Genomic DNA, 18725 nt, shown 5'->3' on the forward strand with positions numbered 1-18725 from the left:
CGCCTTCCACTTATTCCCTCTCCAGATTACTGCATGGTGCTTCGTCAGGACTTGCTGTTCCGACAGCTATAGCGGATAGCTCTTGCCAAAGCTCCAACGGGCCTCAGTGGTTTATGAGACAGAACATATGAACATCAACAGACAAGAGATCAAAAACAGAGCACATCCAACAGCTGAATAAATTATTCCTCTATTTTTAACACAGTCCAAAAAAATGTTAGTGATCTCTCTACCTTTGGAGTTCCTTGCATTTCTGTATGCACATGATAAAGAAACAGTTCCTGAATGCTTACAACATGTTGAGAGTTTCATTGATCAAATCAGAATGTAAATAAAAGGTAAAATATGCAAAACTCAAAAATAGTTATATGGATACATGTAGAAAATTTAAATTAATATATTCAGATACAAGTTCTTGAGTGCTGTATGTCCTTTCAGCAGAGCTAATAGCATCCCTGCTTTACACTATGCAAACCTTGCTGACACGTGTAAAGAATCTTTCAATTCAGTTTGACAATTCACTCATGATATAAGGAACTTTAACTCCTTTAAAAGTATTATCAGTCCAAGACAGTTACAGCTATAGTCTTGTTTTGATATCACATCTCTGTAAGCTTAGAAACGCAAATTAAAAAGAAAAAAATTATCTGTAGTTATATTTTCTTTTGTGAACACAATAAAGTCCTTAATGTTGAGCTAAAGGATACAAGTCTCAACCCTTTGTTCTCTTTGGGATTTCAAGGAATATTAAAATTTCAGGTAAAATAAGTGGTTGGAATATATATTATGTCCTGTCTGAAAAGCTAATGTAGATCAGCCAAAATGGAAGTGACTGTGTAATTCAACTGGCTTGTGCTGAACATCTTAAGAAATTCTTCCACAGCTCAGAGAGAGGAAATACTTCTAAAATACATAACTACTTTAACGTCTCAGTGTTATTGCACAATTCTTTTTACAGGGCATTTTACAGTGTTTTTCGAGGTTCAGCTCTGAGGTCCAAAGATCCCATGGGGGCTGTTCAATATGATGCTCTCTCTTTGGTCAACCCTGCAGAGATTTTTTTTTTTTTTTTTAAACGTAGCAGCTCACTTCCAAGTTTTCTGGTCTTTTCATAAAGTCTCTATAAACATTCTCCAAATGTTTCATAAATTTAATCAATCTGTTATACAGCAATATAAGATCTCCAGAATAATCTCTTTGCCAGAGAGACAAAACTGGGTTTAACACAAACAGAAAGAAATACCACTATAATAAATCTCTACATGCTATTCAACTGCCTCTTTTATTCTTTTTTTTTTCAGGCTTTGATTACTTGTCTCTGTAATTTTGAGATGCCTATATACTTTACATTTCACTGAGCAGTTAACAAGCTGTTCCATCCGTTCATTTCTCTGAAGCATATTGCTTAGCTTTATCTTGAAGATTTTAACTCCCTTATAGTTCTTTCATTCTTTATCTTGCTCAATACCCAATGCTACATTTGAAATCATTTTGCCTATTTGCTCAACAGAGCAGGGATCGCAATAAATGTCTTTCAACATTCCTCCTTTTTTTTTTTTTTTTGATATCTGCCTTTCTGATTAATGACCTACTGTACATTTCTCAATGTTTTAGTAGCTGGAAGGTTGCCTCAAACCTATCTTCATACATTTTCTCTAGGACTTAGAAATCCAATTTTTATACCACATTCAATATATGAATAAATGTTAGTAATTTATGTTCCTGCTAAAAATTAGTTGCTCATCAAAATCAAAGTGAGATTTCAGAAGTACGAATTTGGAAAAATACCACTATCAGCTATTCTATGTCATTTTCCATCAGCAGGAAGCACCAATGTGGCACACAGGCATAAAGCAGCCCATTTCAACCACTGCATATGTAATCGGACAATATTCTACCTCTGTGATGCTTAATGCTTTGGTCTGAATTTCCATCAAAAATTCCCTCATTTCCTGATATACAATTATCATTGTGCCTCGCATAGTTAAATTTAAGATGTGCAAGTGGATAGCCTGTTAAAACACAGGAGTACACCCTAAAGAATGACCTCTGAAATTGAATTACCAGCGAATGCTGAAATTGAGTTTTCAATGTGTAATGAGTTACAAGATTCAAGTTCTTGATTTAAGGTGCTCACTCTATTGACAAACTATGCTTCAAAGCCTGAAAAGGCTATCAGGAGTATGACGATGGGAACAAAAAAAATCATTAGTTCAACCACACATGGTTCCAAGCTGAATGACAGGTTAACACACTTGAAAGAACAAGAAAAACAGGAAAATCTTGTAATGAATTAGGATGAAAGCACTTGAAAGATATTAAGACTGTTTGCATCAAAACTGAAATGAAATGGCAAGAGGCCTCAGACATCTATTTTAGTTAAGAGCAAATGGCACTTGTTAGAACAGAACAAATTTCAAAATACTGGCCAGGATACTTTATCCAATCTCGAATATGGCCTTAAATGTGTAAGATGGAAAAGACAGAAAGGATGCTGTTTTTATCTTGTGAATAAAGATAACAATATAAGCTGAAAGCAGAAATACCTGAAGAATCCATTGAAATGCCCCAAACTAAGGAGAAGCAGACATTGCTGATTCATGCCTAACCAACATACTGTTCTGTGGCTGAAAGTTTGAAATGTAACTAGGTTATTTTGCAGTAATGATGCATAGGTGATACTCGCCATTCTGCAAGAAGTAGTCATAAGCAATCAAATCGGAGTTCGATATTTTTCCCCTCTTCTCCACTCAGTTATGACCTTCCACATTCACTCAGTACACACACAGAGTTCTTCAAATTTTAAAACCAATACAAATGTAGGTGACTAACAGTCTACACCCATCACTGAGCTACAGCTACGTCAGATGGGGAAAAAAAAAATCAAAGGGTAATAGAAGCTCTCTCCCCCTTTTGGAAATGTTTCAGAGTGAGAGAGTAAACGACACTGCTGCTTTAGACAATCACAGTACATACAAAATTATGGTTTTCAGATGAGCAAACATGTCAAACAACAAAAAAAAAAGATCAATATCTGTTACCAGGCTAAACCCACGCCTTCCACTTTATAAGGTGATTAGACATGTTATTAAAATTAATATTTCTCGCATGCTACTTAATCGGCTAGTTTTCCAATTTACGAAGTTCTGCATTAATATAATTGTTCCCTAATAAACAAAGCAGGTGACAGCTTCTAAAAACTTTCAGAGAGAACCCAGTACAGGATCTGTACAAAAAAATCAGGCTGGGGGTTTTGTTTTACCAAGCCTAAAACCTTTCCTATTCTACCTGTCAGAATACACATTCATTCACTTATTTATTCTCTCGGAAAGTAAATCATTTCCTTGTAATACGGTGGGATGTTTCCCTTATCTCTTCATTAGCATCAGCTTACAGAAATAGAGTAACACACAACCTTTCTAAGCACTGGAGTGTCCTGCAGGTACAGAGACAACCACTGTGTGCATTCCTCAGTGATAACAGCTCTTTAAAGCAGGTTGCAAGGCTGGAGCTTCAGCATTGCAAAAATGAGTGCATAGATAGTCATTGAGATAAAAATGCATTATTCTGCTAGTCTCATTTTTGCTGTATATAGCACCCTGGCCACAGAACGCACTGCCTTTTGAGAAATCACGTCATGGGATCAAAGGATATTGTGACATATTGCACACAATAGCAACACTCTCAGTCAAAAAGAAAAAATTCATAATGTAACAATCTTGAGTACCGTCTGCTTCGGCAACAGTATTAAAAGTGGATGGGGAATGGCCCATGGAAAGACAAATACCTCACTGCACCCATTTGAAAAATGGCACCACACCCAGATCAGTAAGCAAGGAGGCAAAAAACCACAGCTGGGCAGTAAAGCATAAAGATACAATAAAATACTGTTTGAATCTCATAAATATAATATACTCCCTAATTAGCAGAAAACATGAGGGCTGTTTTAGACTGAATGTATAGTCAAATTAATAAAATGTTAAGTATTCATGTTCCTCTTCTACACAGATATAAATGGCTTTTACGGTGTCTGTTTGTCCTCTGGAAATGAATCATAGATGTTGTCACCTAAAGCATTCATTACTGGCTCTGCATGCAGACACACACAGAGCTTATACGTCATCCCCTGCAACCTACACAAAGGTGATCCCAAGCATAACTATTGTTTCTTATAACTGTGCAGTGGTAAAGTACTGAAATCTGCAGTTTTCCTCTGCAATTTTGCCAGACAGTGACAAAATATTCTTTCTGAGATTTTCTGACTTGGTGCAATAAGCTTTCCTGTACATGATATTGTAGTTATACACAAAGTCAAATGATAGTCTGGTTGTATACAAAGCCAGAGACATTCTTTCTTTCACCCCCTGTAGTTTCTTTATGACGGATTTTATGCCTGTGTATGTCTTTGAGTGACTATCTCTGAGAATCCTGTAAAGATGATTTTTCTCTAGATTTGAAATCAACTGTGATTGATGAACATGTTCATGCCAAAAATGGCAATACTTCCAGCTTGCATGCATCTAAGGTGCCCGGTCTCTACAGCTGGAAAATGATAAGTGATTCTGTTCTATAGTAACAAATGACCAAAATGGCATGTTGCAAATATGTGCCTGTCTGGAACAGTAGCTGTTGGATACAGTTATGGAGGCATGTGGTTAGAAATCTTTCATAGATGGTAGGAGGCAATCTCAAATATTGATAGTAGAGAAGGCACTCCAGTTTCAAGGAAAAAACTGACTGGCCTGTAGTTCCCCAGGTCTTCCTTTTTTCCCTTTTTAAAAATGGGGGTTATGTTTCCCCTTTTCCAGTCAGCAGGAACTTCACCGGACTGCCATGACTTCTCAAATACCATGGATAGTGGCTTAGCAACTTCATCCGCCAGTTCCCTCAGGACCCGTGGATGGATCCCATCAGGTCCCATGGACTTGTGCACCTTCAGGTTCCTTAGATAGTCTCGAACCTGATCTTCTCCTACAGAAGATTATACCCATTTAGTTCCTGAAGTACTTTTTAAAGGAAGTTCAGCCTGCCACGACATACAATGGCTTCTCTATGTTAAGAAGGACAGCTAAGTGTTCACTTACAGATTGCATGTCCTCCCCACAATTAAGGTCTACTGTTATGAGAATCTCAAGAAAGAACAATTGTATTCCCTACTTCATTTGCATGCTATGAAACCACTGATCTTGCTGTTCAGGAGAGAAGACTTCTATTAGTCTGTCTTCTCCAGCCCGCTGCCAGAAAAAAATTAATGTTTTTCTTCTACAGTAAATTTACAGTGTAACCTCTGGAACAAACCTCTGGATTAGCTGGAACACCCTTTGAACTGGTACTACTTCCTATTTATGTGATACATATTTTCATGTTCTGTAAGTTGCCTATGCTAAAGAATACTGTCTTTTGCATAGACAGCTTATAGAACATGAATCACTTATTGACAACACCAGAATACTGTATACCGGTGCAAGGCAGGGGGAGGGAGGGAAGAGTTACTATGGAAAATCTCATAACTTTTTAAGAAGTTACATAGGTATTCTTTATCATTGTATTTACAAATTTGGCAATCTAAAACTAGAATCATCTTCCTTCATAGAACTGTGCTTTGAGAATCTCTTCATATCCTCAAGGAAAACTAGCCATCATACAAGCATGAGAGATGTAATAAATCCCATCAGACTTTTTACAAAGGTTTTCATGCTGACACTGTAACTCTGAAACTCACAGTAAATTTATTTTCAGATTAGCCTCAGACTTGGCAGTCTTGATATGTACTTACTAAAGTTTTTCTTTTAAGAACTTATTCATGTGAGGGAAGCCTGTGGTATAGACCCTACACAATTAAATTCTTTTCTCAAACATCAGTGACAAATCCAAAGGAACAACTGCAGCACAGGAATTAGATTGTTAATTGCACAATAATACTGTATTTCCTTAATAGAGCAACTCCCATAACTATTTTAGCGCTCTCCTGTTAGAGCCCTCATACCTGAAATGCATCTGCTTACATCTCTCATCTATTATTCTTGGTACATCAAAGGCAGAGACAAAGTTTGGATAAGCCTTTTTCACAATCCTGAAGTGAGCTATTGGCTTTATGTAATTCAACTATATGTTACTCACATTTACATAAACTGAAAAAATCTTTTTTTGTGTGTACAATGTTCCTCTTTGTGCTTCAAAAACATTACAGAGGTTCATATCAACAAATGGCAACACAATCAATGACAAATGTAAAATACTTCAGAACAACATTTCATCGAAAGACCAGTACCTCTAGCAGCTTAGTAATTCCAACCTAGGAAACATTCTAAAAGAGAAAGTGAAAAAAGATTTCCATTACCTTAGAAGTCCTTATATCCCAAGCTTTAACTTCCGGGCTGAACCCTCCACAAAGGAAAATATTTGACTCTGTAGAGTGGAACTTCAGCGCGCTGATCCTAAATTCATTTTTGCTGCTAAATGTCTGCTTCCCTAAAATAAAGTGAGAAGTGGAGATTGAAATTTGAGCAGAAAATGAAATATGCTATGCATTTCAACCTAGTTTCAAAAATATCAAGGTTGTCAAAGGTGAATATGTTTATATTAACGCATTTCAAGTATCTGGGGCTACTCTGATTTACTGAAAATACAAGACTGAACTCACTAATTTCTATGTGAAATTGCTCCTGCCCATGGGCCTCTGCACCACTAACTGCTTCCTACTGAAAGGAGAGAACAAGTGGTTTTGCACACTAAGGAGAGGAGCTCCACTGAGGTCCCAGTTCAGTTGATATGCAGGACTAAATCTACAAATCTAATGGCTGAATGTTTCCCTACAGAGAAGCCATAGTCTTTTTTCAGTAGGATAAAAATAACAAGAACAAAATATTGTCTGTACAGAAATACCACATCCCAAACTACATTACAACTCTTAAGTTGTTTACTTATCTTTCTGTGAAGGTAGGAATTAAACTTCATCTTGAAAGTAGGAAATAATTTGCATACCATCATATGAAAGCAATAGCTGTTCCCATGGATACACTGTTCCCAACATTTAATTGTGTACACTAATCTCCACAGGATCCTGTGGTTAATATCAATTGGATTGTCGTCACTTTCGAAGGCAACAGAATTCAGCTAGGTTAATTTATAGGACTTTTCCACAGTCCGCTGCTTCCTTTCATCCTAACAAATTTATGATATTTATGTACATTCACTGAAATATAATTTTTGGAGCAGCAGCATGGACCAAGATAAATACATTTGCTCAGTTTCACAATTTTAACTGTGCTTTATATTCTACATATCACATATAAAGATCTACATTAAATAAAGTTACTGCTTTAAGGCACAGTGAAGAAAGTACTGAAGTAAAAAAGAAACTCGTAAAATACTATGACAAAAGCTTCTTAAAATATTCATTAATCTACATCTTCAGCAAGCGAGAGTTGTCTTAAGATAGGCTTTCTTAAACAACTGAAAATACTTTGAGCTAAAAACATTAGTGACGAATGTAAATACTTATTGTTAGGTGAACAATACTGAAAATCATTCATATAGCTTTTTTTATGCTTATTTCATGATTTGGAGCCAATTTATTTGATTTCATCATCAGTTCCATTTTCCCCATCTGCTGAATTCAACTTACACAGTCAAGAAGCTAAGACTTGTCAAATTATTTATTTATTCATTTTAAAGAAGAGAAGAGAGAGAATTTACTTCATCACACGTGCTCTTCAAGCTAGCAGGGGTAGGGAAAACAGATTGCAGGGAGCGTAAGAGAGGCTTGAGTGTTGTTCTATGTGAACTCTGGTTTTGTAGGGGTTTTTTGTTCTTTTCAAAAAGATTCTCCACTGATTACCCATGCAAGATCTGAAGGGCCTCTCTGGCACTACTGAGTGAAAGACTTAATTTAGTCCAGAAGTTCCTTCCCCAAAAAGAGAAAAAAGTCATAAGGGCAGCAGAGTTTCTCTCTACAAGTCATATGCAACAGTGACCTGCTCTCACCATGGGAGCTTTCAGTACCCCAACAGCTACAGAAGGAAAAAAAAAAAGACTTCACAGGGAAGGAAGAAACTATTAAAATCATCAATTATAGGAGCAACAAGATATTGCTGTCATGTACGCCACTACCAGGCATCATTTGCAGGCTTTAGAAAAGCCATATACACATGCATCTTACTCGCATACACAGCACTTGAGAAAATACTGAATTTCCCCATGGAGGTTCACGAGTCAGTTTAATAGCACTTTGCTCCCAAAGGATTTTGTTTCCTACTAGTACTTAGTTTAATAAACACTCTGGGAGTATAATCAACAAGTTTTCAATGGTACTGCAGCCAGAAATTAGCAAAACTGCCGCTTACCTGTACTAATCCTGTCAAACAGCTTTATAAAGGACACGTCAAGCGGTCACTATTCTCCATAAAGTGTGTCGTCCAAATGGCACTAGACATATACATAAGCGATCCAGTGGAACTCATCATCTAACCTTCCGACAAACATTAACTGTTTAAATGACTTTACTAGAATATGTCTTTACTTCCACAAGACTTCTGAAAACTGCTTTTGCTATAATGCATACATTTTTCTTGCCATTGTGCTCTCTAGCCTAAGACATGAGAAAGCCAGGTAAGACACAATCAAAAAAGACGTGCACTAAATTCAAGATGCATTTAATCTACTAACTACAAGATCTGTTACCTTTTCCACAGAAAGAAGATTGATTTAACATAATTTGTTATTAATTAGTCCACCTTTCAATCTTATCCCCAGCTTCTTCCAACTAATTCAATCATTTGTTCGATATTTTCTCCAGAAACTAAAATTCTCTAATTCCCTAGTCCATCTCCCCCTGTTTTATGATAGAAGTGGGCAGTGCGTTTGCCATTTTCTTGTCTTCTAGAGTCTGTTATTTATCCAAAAGCTCTCATAGCACTGACATGATTGCCGTGTAATTCTACGAATTCTACATTACAGTGTAATAATAAACAAAATTAATGCAAACAACTTGAGCATCTTATAGAATCATAGAATCATTAAGGTTGGAAACGACCTCTAAGATCATCGAGTCCAACCATCAACTCAACACCACCATGCCTACTAAACCATGTCCTTAAGGGCCTCATCTACACGTCTTTTAAATACTTCCAGGGATGGTGACTCAACCACTTCCCTGGGCAGCCTGTTCCAAGGCCTGACCACTCTTTCTGTAAAGAAATTTTTCCTAATATCCAATCTAAACCTCCCTTGGCACAACTTGAGGCCATTTCCTCTCGTCTTATTGCTTGTTACTTGGCAGAAGAGACCAACACCCACCTCACTACAACCTCCTTTCACAGAGTTGTAGAGAGCGATGAGGTCTCCCTTCAGTCTCCTCTTCTCCAGACTAAACAGTCCCAGTTCCCTCAGCCGCTCCTCATAAGACTTGTGCTCCAGATCCTTCACCAGCTTCGTTGCCCTTCTCTGGACACGCTCCAGCACCTCAATGTCCTTCTTGTAGTGAGGGGCCCAAAACTGAACACAGTATTCGAGGTGCGGCCTCACCAGTGCTGAGTACAGGGGCACGATCACCTCCCTACTCCTGCTGGCCACACTATTTCTGATACAGGCCAGGATGCTGTTGGCCTTCTTGGCCACCTGGGCACACTGGCAGCTCATGTTCGGCCGGCTGTCAACCAGCACCCCCAGGTCCTTTTCTACCAGGCAGCTTTCCAGCCACTCTTCCCCAAGCCTGTGGCGTTGCATGAGGTTGTTGTGACCCAAGTGCTGGACCCGGCACTTGGCCTTGTTGAATCTCATACAGTTGGCCTTGGCCCATCGATCCAGCCTGTCCAGGTCCTTCTGCAGAGCCTTCCTACCCTCCAGCAGATCAACACTCCCGCCCAGCTTGGTGTCGTCTGCAAACTTACTGAGGGAGCACTCAATGCCCTTGTCCAGATCGTTGATAAAGATATTGAACAGGACCGGCCCCAGTACTGAGCCCTGGGGAACACCGCTCGTGACCGGGTGCCAACTGGATTTAACTCCGTTCACCACAACTCTCTGGGCTCAGCCGTCAACCAGTTTTTTACCCAGCGAAGAGTGCACCTGTCTAGGCCGTGAGCCACCAGCTTCTCTAGGAGAATGCTGTGGGAGACAGTGTCAAAGGCTTTACTGAAGTCCAGGTAGACCACATCCACAGCCTTTCCCTCATCCACTAGGTGGGTCACCTGGTCACAGAAGGAGATCAGATCAGTCAAGCAGGACCTGCCTTTCATGAAACCATGCTGGGTTCACCTCTATACTCTTTAATCCCTTTCCTTTTCCTATTTTAACCCATTTGATGCAGATATTAACCATGCTAGCTTTTTGACTGGTCTGAGGAGCAATCAGGATACATTAATCTTAAAAGTTCAGGCTCTCCAATTAATATTTGAAATAGAACTCTCTTTCTTATTCTCTCACCCCCCAAGTGAAATTCAATTGAATGTCTCTTTTTGGAAGCTCAGTAAATGGTGTTCTGAAGAGTCTAACACTCTGAAGAGTGTTATTAGATGCATACATGAATTTCATTCTATTGCCATGTCACAGAAAATGAGAAAAAGGCTGGAAAGTAAAAAAGAAGAGCATGGGAGCAAAGAAGCAGCAGATAACATACTCAAAAGGGGAGGACCAAAACAGTACAGCAAGGAAACCCTATTGCTACAACTGAAATTTATGCACATACACAGAATCTAAATCGGACTGCCTGCCATACAAACATGAACCCAGCAAAATGAACTTCCCTAACATTTATATGAATACATCCTTCAAATACTTCCCTTTTAGGTATTAGGACTGCAAGGCTGAAGTGCTGAGGCACATTCTCTACACCGTTATGAAACCTCTAGCACCATAAATCTTTCAAAACCTCAGAAATTAGGAAAAATATCCATCTGAGAGATGGAACACATCACTGTGGAAGATGATGTGGGGCAAAATAGCTCATGCAATTCAGTACGTTAAAACAATGAATTCAATTCTTAGCCCCTTTCTGTACAAACTTTATTTAGTGTGTTTTACTATTATGAGCAGAATTTGCTGCTTCCCATGCTGTAACCATGCTGTGTTAGAACCTAGACCCATGGCTTGAGAAATCCAGCTTCAGTGTTTGCTGGAGACCCTGCTCCACCTTTCTGGAAGTCAGTATTTACAGTTATATATATTTTTGCCTACCATTATTCAGTTTATTTACATTAAACATTCAACTTTTGGGGACCTTATTTTACATATTGCAAAAGATGTCCTTTGAGGAGAAGACTCCCTTATGCATAATAGAGTACAATGGGTGTAAGTCAGCAACCTTGTATATACCTTTATTGTGTATATATTTATTGCATTTTAGTTCCTAAAGGCAGCATAACAAAGATTCAACCAACTCATGGCTGTAGAAAATTACATCTTCTGCAATTCTATTTGTCTAATTGAGGCAAAATCCATACCACATATCATTTTCCTGTATGAGAGGTTGTTATTCCAAAGCAGAAAGCAAATGTTTCTCTCAATCTTTAATTTTCACAATTTCAGTAACAATATCTACTACATCTTTGCAGTGTGTTTTATATTCTTAAAGTGCTTTAATTCAATTCTTCATTCATTAAAGGCTCACCAGTAACATACACAGTATGAAAAAAAACTTTAAAAAGATCTTGAACATATGTTTCTGCTCCTTCATGGTGCAGCCTACTGTGAAACTGCTCAACTATGAAATCAGATATTTTAAAGGCTATTTAACATTGTGAATTTTTCACAGAACATCAGCACAGCTATTGAGCACAGGATGCTTCCATAACTGTGTTTAGCGGTCCTCAGGTTCACACCCCTACCTGCATAATCCAAAAATACTCACTTCCTTACACTAATCTGAAAAGACAAGTGAAGCCTAAGACTTACAAGGACATGAGAGTAATCTTGCTAAGCAGAACGGATTTCTCTACTATGTTTACAAAAAGATATGAGACAATATATTAAAAAAAAATCTCATTACAGTCACAATCTCTCTCACGCACAATAGTGAGAAAAAAATTAGATTGATCAGACATAATTTGTTCTTAACAAATCGATGATGGCTGTTACTTATCCATTTTACCTTGGTGTGCTTACAAATTGCTTTATTATTTTTCCAAGAACTAAAGTTATACTGACTATCTGTGTTTCCTGATTTTTCCCCTACATAGTCACAAGTTTCTGGCATGCAAAGGTACTTGAAATATTAAATAATTTTATCTTTTACCTTGAAAATGTACCCAAAATTTTTCTCTCTTCTTATTGCAAGGACCTCACATTAGTGAGTATAAAAAGTAAAATGCTGTTACCTCCTAGCTGGAGAGTGACCACTAAACCATGTTCAACACATTATTTAAAACTGCTGGATTTTGGGGGAATCTTGAGACCTCACATCAAAGATGCCTGTATGCATTCAAAAGAAAAAAAAAATTAAAAAAAAAAAAGAAAAATCAAGCAACTGGGCTTTTTTCTGAGGTGTCATATAAAACCTTCATGCATATTAAAACAACATACTATCTACGTAGTACTGGGAGAGAAGGGGAGGAATAGGAGAAGAAAGTCACAGCTCTCCTGAGGTGATGTTCATGTATGAGCACTAAAACTCCTATGTGAACAAATACAATTACATTAACAATAATAATGTTATATCTATAGGACTACCAAATTAGAATATAAAAGAAAATACAGAAAAGCAAATTTGGACCATCCTCTTGGAGGTACAAAATGTTCTATTAAGAAACTCTCAAAATAATGTAAAATAAAACAGGCTAAAAAAAAAAAAAAAACAAACCAGATTTAAGTGACCACATTATATATAATCTGAACTTTCCTTCAAAACCAACGGCTGAATTTCAGTATCCTGGCCATGGTAATGTGAAAACTTTCAAATTAATGAGGAATTTAAATTCCCCATCATAACTCTGAGGACATTATATTTGAAATCAAACTCAGTTCATGAACTAAAATACAACTGCAGCATTTGGCAATGTAGGAAATGTGCCAAAATTTCTTGGAACATTTCCTCTGTCATAATATTAAAGAAATGAAATCTACAATATGCAAATAGTATCAACCCAGCCAATGTTCTGCCTATGCTATTGTACCAATTCATTTGTGACTAATGAAAAATTCACTGATGAATAAAACATATATTCCAAAAATAAAATAGTTATAAATAAATTTTAAAAATACAGTTATCCTTCTAAAATTGCATTCCATTACATCTGGACGTAATAGAAGTTAAATGTCAAAAGTACTTGACGTAGAATTGTTTTAAAAGCATTTTTTTTCAGTGCCCTCTGAATATATCACTACTTACTACTCTGTAAATAACAAAGTGTCTGAACTATCACTAGTAGAAAATGACTGCTAGTGTGATGCTAGTAGAGATGAACAAAACCAGGGAGTTTCACTACATTATCACATTTGTGAAACCTTTCAAAAAGCTTTATTTTTATAAAGAAATAATGTATATAAAATAGGACAATAAAAAAAAAATATTAACCAGTAATCTTTACAGGCAGCTCGGCTGCAGTTTTTGGATCTACTAATATATGAAACCCCTTATTGCAGTACTAAACTTGCGTCACGCAAACTTTAGCCACAGAAACACTCACGTGAATGACGCATGAATAACCCTGAGTTCTTTAAACATTTTATGTATATTTTGGATCAGACTTATACTCTGAATACGTACAACAGTTTTCAAGAAAACCATATTTGTGGAGAGTCTTAGCTTAACATCCTGGTGTTAGGACAATGGATGACCATTTAAGGTAATAAATGATGATCTCTAAAAAATTAATTTAGAAAAAGAGGACTTGTACAACAGCAAGTTGAATCTATTTTCACCAAACCAGGACAAGTGAACTCCTCATACCTCAATAATTTGAATTCTTCTCTTTCCCTGTTCTTCATCATAGCATCAACAATTCAGGTTGGACCTCCAGGGGTCATCTAGTCCAAACCCCTACTCAAAGTAGGTCCATCTGCAGCAGGTTACTTAGGAGTCTGTCCACTGAAGTTCTGAGTATCTCCAAATATAGAGACTCCACGGCCTCTCTGGATAGCCTGTTTTAGTGTTTGATAACCCTTGAGCTGAGCCAAAAAGTTTCCTGTGTTCCTACATTTGTCCTTTGCCTCTCATTCTTTCACTGTGCATCTCTGAGAAGAGCCTGGCATCGTCTTCTCTATGTACTATAAACACTTGCTAATCTGGCCTGGAATGAAGTTGACCACCTTGGCTGCAACAGAACACTGCTGATTCATATTCAGCACCAGGACCCCCAGGTATTTTTCTGCAAAGCTGCTTTCTAGCCAGTTTAGCACCAGCCTGTTCTGTTGCATAGGATTACTCCATCCTGGATGCAGGACTTTGCATTTGTCCTTGTTGAACTTCATGAGGTTCCTATCAGCCCATTTTTCCCGCTTGCAGCATCTTAGATCTTCTTATATATAAGAAATTTCATTAAATACACTTGACAAGGTGAAGAAGTTTGATGGTGTAAAACTGCAGGATAAGATTTCATGGATGTGTCTTCTACCCTTGCATCAGGATTTCTATGCCAACAACAACAAAAATTCTGCTTTGTGATTAATGAGATTTCAGTGTTTGCTTCTATTCTGATGTTGTTCAGATCACAAAGATTAAAAAAAAGGAAATCACTCCAGAAAACACAATATCCTAGGACAAAGGATACCCAAACTTAAGTCCAAGCTTAGAAACAAAATTTCCTGGAGAATATATTCTAGCACTGTTTGTTACGATAATGCTGGCACATTCCTTTGAAGAATCTCATAACTAGCTGTCATCAGACCCAGAACAAGCAATTAGCTAGACTACAATTTTGATTTAATAGGGCAGAAACTATGTTCCTAACAGAAAAACAACACAAAATGACAAAAAAAACCCCCAAGTGAGCAGCTCAATACCGTGCATGTACTAAGCTGTATTTGCAATCTTTCCTAAACTTTTAAAAGCAATTCTCTTCAGACTGTCAGGTTTCTTTTGGTGAAGGACATGTAGCAATTTTTATAACACAGATGTAATATATAAAATCTATACTGAAAACAAAGACGAGAAAGATTAGACTTTAGCAAAAAAGACTAGAAAAATGTTGAACCAGAACAACATACACAAAAGACAAGAGCATAGAGCCTTAAAGACAGCATTTTTATTTATAAAATCCCACCGGCATGCATTTTCTCCATTTAAACACACTGGTAGTTAGTTCAGTCTAGTAACGGAAAGTAATTAAGACCGAAGTCCAAAAAAGTATCTAAAAGTCCTCTGTGAAGGAACAATTCTAACATCTAGCTGAAGTTAATCAAAGAAGAAATCATCTCAGCACTGATGAAGAGTGAGGAGGAATGAATGATTCAGTGAACTAATGTAAATCAAAATCTTATAGCTGCCTTAGTGTTTTTCAAATGGAAATGAGGCTTTTTATATCAAATTGATTCGGATTCCAGAGGCAAACTGCTTGCCCTGTTTCTCTGAAAAGAATTGACTGAAATGTATGAAAAAAAAGAATAACTTTACAACAGGGAAGGAAACCAGAAACTGGCCTGCATGCGTAGGAAATCAGAATAAAGTTCCAATCACTCAGATCATACTTTTCCAAATGAGGTGTGTACCACTGAAAGTCAGGTCCAAACATCAACATTACAACTGCAGTTCACAGGAGCTACAAGGAATCCTGCGTCCTTGAAATAAGGCAATAATGAATATCTAGTATTTTCAAGCATTATAAGCATTCATTTTGCCTTTACACACACAGTTTATTTAAGTAGTTAGAAATCCTACATAACTCACAAGTCAGCAAGGAAAGAACCATTTATAAGCTTACCTGTTTTGAAACTTGGTAAAGATAATTTGTTACTGTTGTCATTGCCTAAAACACTAGAAATGCCTTCTTTCAAATGAATCACTACAATCAACTTAGTCCAGACTACTATCCCATTACTGGATAGTTAAGTCAAAGAGATGTTAGAAATTAAAGTATATGATTAAAATTACATATCTTTGGAATTTGTTCTATGATTTTATAAAATGAGATTTTCCCCACAGTAGTCCCTTTGAATGACTCAGGCACATAAAATCTATTCTACTGCTATAAATCTCATTAACGGCAGCAGCCATTCTGTTTAGAATTTGTAAGCACTACAGTCAAAATTAAATCCCCTTGGATTACTAAGATTCAGTTATATATGAGACTAGAAATGAGAAGGTTGCTGCAATGAGACTGAAAATAAAAAAAGACAAGTCTGACAAAATTAATGACTTGGTATATTAACCTCATGTACTACTACTACATCAGATATATAAAGCTCTTTTCCCCATTACAAAACCTGAATATTCTCGAAACATCAATGTTCTGTAACTGTGTCACATGTTTTACATTCCTAAACTACAACAGCTCCCTTCCAGCCATCACTGAATTTAAATACTTCTGGTATGACAAATGTTGAGAAAAATAAATTCTTAGGGCATGGAAAAGAATCTTCTTTTCATGTGAACAATACTCACAAATTTCCTTGGCCACTTTCCCAGTTCATCTGAATAGGTCCTCTGCTTTCCAGATATTCACATAAAATGTACTTCCTTCTTTTACGTAAGAGAAAACCCTCCTAGACAAGAACTTCTTGTAATTTTTGTAAGGATTTCTTTTGTAGTCTTACAAAAAATATTGCATTTTTGCAGGAGTTAAACATTTAAAAATAAATTAAGTGGAAAAAATAAAATTGCATCTCTTCAGTTGACAAGGTACTATTTTAGGCCTAATCCTTCATTTATACATACACAGAGGTGCCATATTATGTATCGCCCCAATGAATGCTGCCGTATGAATGCTGATAACATACATAAAGGAGAGAAGAAACATAGCTGATAGAAGCACTTTAGTTTGTGAAGGAGACATGAGGAGAGACAGCATCCAGGAAATTAGTTGTTAAGGTCACAACAATCAAATCCCAAATCAAATTCACAAGTGCATCAAAGCAAAACAGGTTCACTCTCAAGGTTTCATACCAGAATTTAAGTTTCTATACTCCTAATAAGGTCCTATTCAGAAAAGAAAAAAAATCACCTAATTAACTTTAAGCACAAACTTAAAACAAACCCAATTGAGAATGAGGTACAAGCCTATGTTTAAATTAACCATATGTATAAATGGTACTGAAATCAGCCTTAAGAGGCTCTTCAAACGCTTTAATGAATGATCATGACAGAGCATAAAAAATACACGTTTCATTCTGTTCATCTGTGCAGTATCTGACAACAGAAATTACATGTGATCATGAAGTTAAAGATATTTCAGTTTTCTTAAATATCTCGAACTACCCTTAATTGCTGAGATTTTTTTTTTTAGTGAGGACACGTTTCAAGAATTCTAACTTTGATCTATAGATTTTATCTATATTTTTAGAAGAAAGAATAAGGCTAATGAGATCCAAAGTTATCTGTACTCAATAAAGATAGGGCTATAATGCACCCTTACGTGACCTTTACCTGTTTCTACATCTGTTAAATGCACCATGGAATCAAAGCCCCCACTGAGGATCCTTCTTCCACAAGACGACCATTGGGCAGCTCGAACAGCACAGGAGTGACAGGAATATGTTTTTAAACAGCAGCCTGTATCTACAGCATCCCATACCTTAAAAAGAAGGATAAGGAAAACTTTATAAAGAATCACAATATTTTTTGCAATGTACTGATAAGTAGCTACAGCAAATCAGAGTGGCTGAGAAAGCTTTGCATTCCAAAGTTGTATCTGCTAAGCTGTAAAAGTTGTTTGAAATAATTGCACGGTTGATTAGAATTAGGGCATTTAATTAACAAGGCACAAATCAGTGATACATTTTTATGACTTGTATTATTTCTTGAAATGTCTACATTGCTCTCAATGGCAATTCATGTTATACTTTCCCATTCATAACGCTGTCCTATCCCTGTGCAGGGATGTATCCAAATACATTTTCCCTTTAAATAATTTTTCTTCCATTTTCTTCTTCTTTGGAAGATATACGTCTCTATCATATCTTGCTTTCCATCGACGAAGAGGAATCTTAGCAGATTACAGCTTTCACATCTGCCTATAGATAGCCTATTACCATATTTCTCGCTCCGTTTGTAATTTTAAGTAGAATTTTACCTTAACTTCACTGAGGAGGGTGATAACAATACTATCATGCATCCACATGGAGATTTCTAAGGACTGGTCTAAGTCTTCTCATTTTTTGGTTTCTTCTGGACGGAATTAGGTTGATGCTAAGCACTTCTGAAAATCCTATTCTACTACTTATCCAATTTTTTTTATGTATATAACAGCTAATATTTTCAGAACATAAACAGTCCTGCTCATATTTTTAAAACAATTTTTAAAGAGAAAGGCAGTTGTTTCCAAATAATGTGTTTTAGAAAATAGAAACAGTCTGAATTATAATTTCAGTTACCAAATATAGTTCACAATAATCAAAAGCACATCCTTTTCATGGTGGTCCTTTGGTCATAGTTTTAAGATGAAATTAGAAGTTTAGCAACAAATGACCCACATAAAGATCCAGTATGCTCACTTCTGTGAGAGAAGGCTAAATATCAAAACTATTTTCCCTACGAATATTCTGCGTCAGTAAAAGCTAGATTATAAAATATCTTATGATTGTATGATAGAATATAATACCTGCTGAGTTGTCTAATAAAATGGATACCAAATGCT

General features: G+C 36.7%; 1 protein-coding gene across 4 annotated transcripts in view; it reads right to left on the minus strand.

The window, feature by feature from the left end:
• Window positions 1–18725, minus strand: part of WDR25 (WD repeat domain 25) — a 71282-nt gene that overhangs the window by 13484 nt on the left and 39073 nt on the right. For all 4 annotated transcript variants that reach the window (XM_075151086.1, XM_075151089.1, XM_075151088.1 and 1 more), the window contains 2 exons: window positions 17516–17663; window positions 6341–6471 (listed from right to left, as the gene is read on the minus strand). In XM_075151086.1, coding sequence (XP_075007187.1) covers window positions 6341–6471; window positions 17516–17663 — 279 coding nt within the window. The remainder of the gene's footprint in view (window positions 1–6340; window positions 6472–17515; window positions 17664–18725) is intronic.

Source organism: Calonectris borealis, chromosome 5 (assembly GCF_964195595.1).
Source record: "Calonectris borealis chromosome 5, bCalBor7.hap1.2, whole genome shotgun sequence".
Classification (NCBI taxonomy): domain Eukaryota; kingdom Metazoa; phylum Chordata; class Aves; order Procellariiformes; family Procellariidae; genus Calonectris; species Calonectris borealis.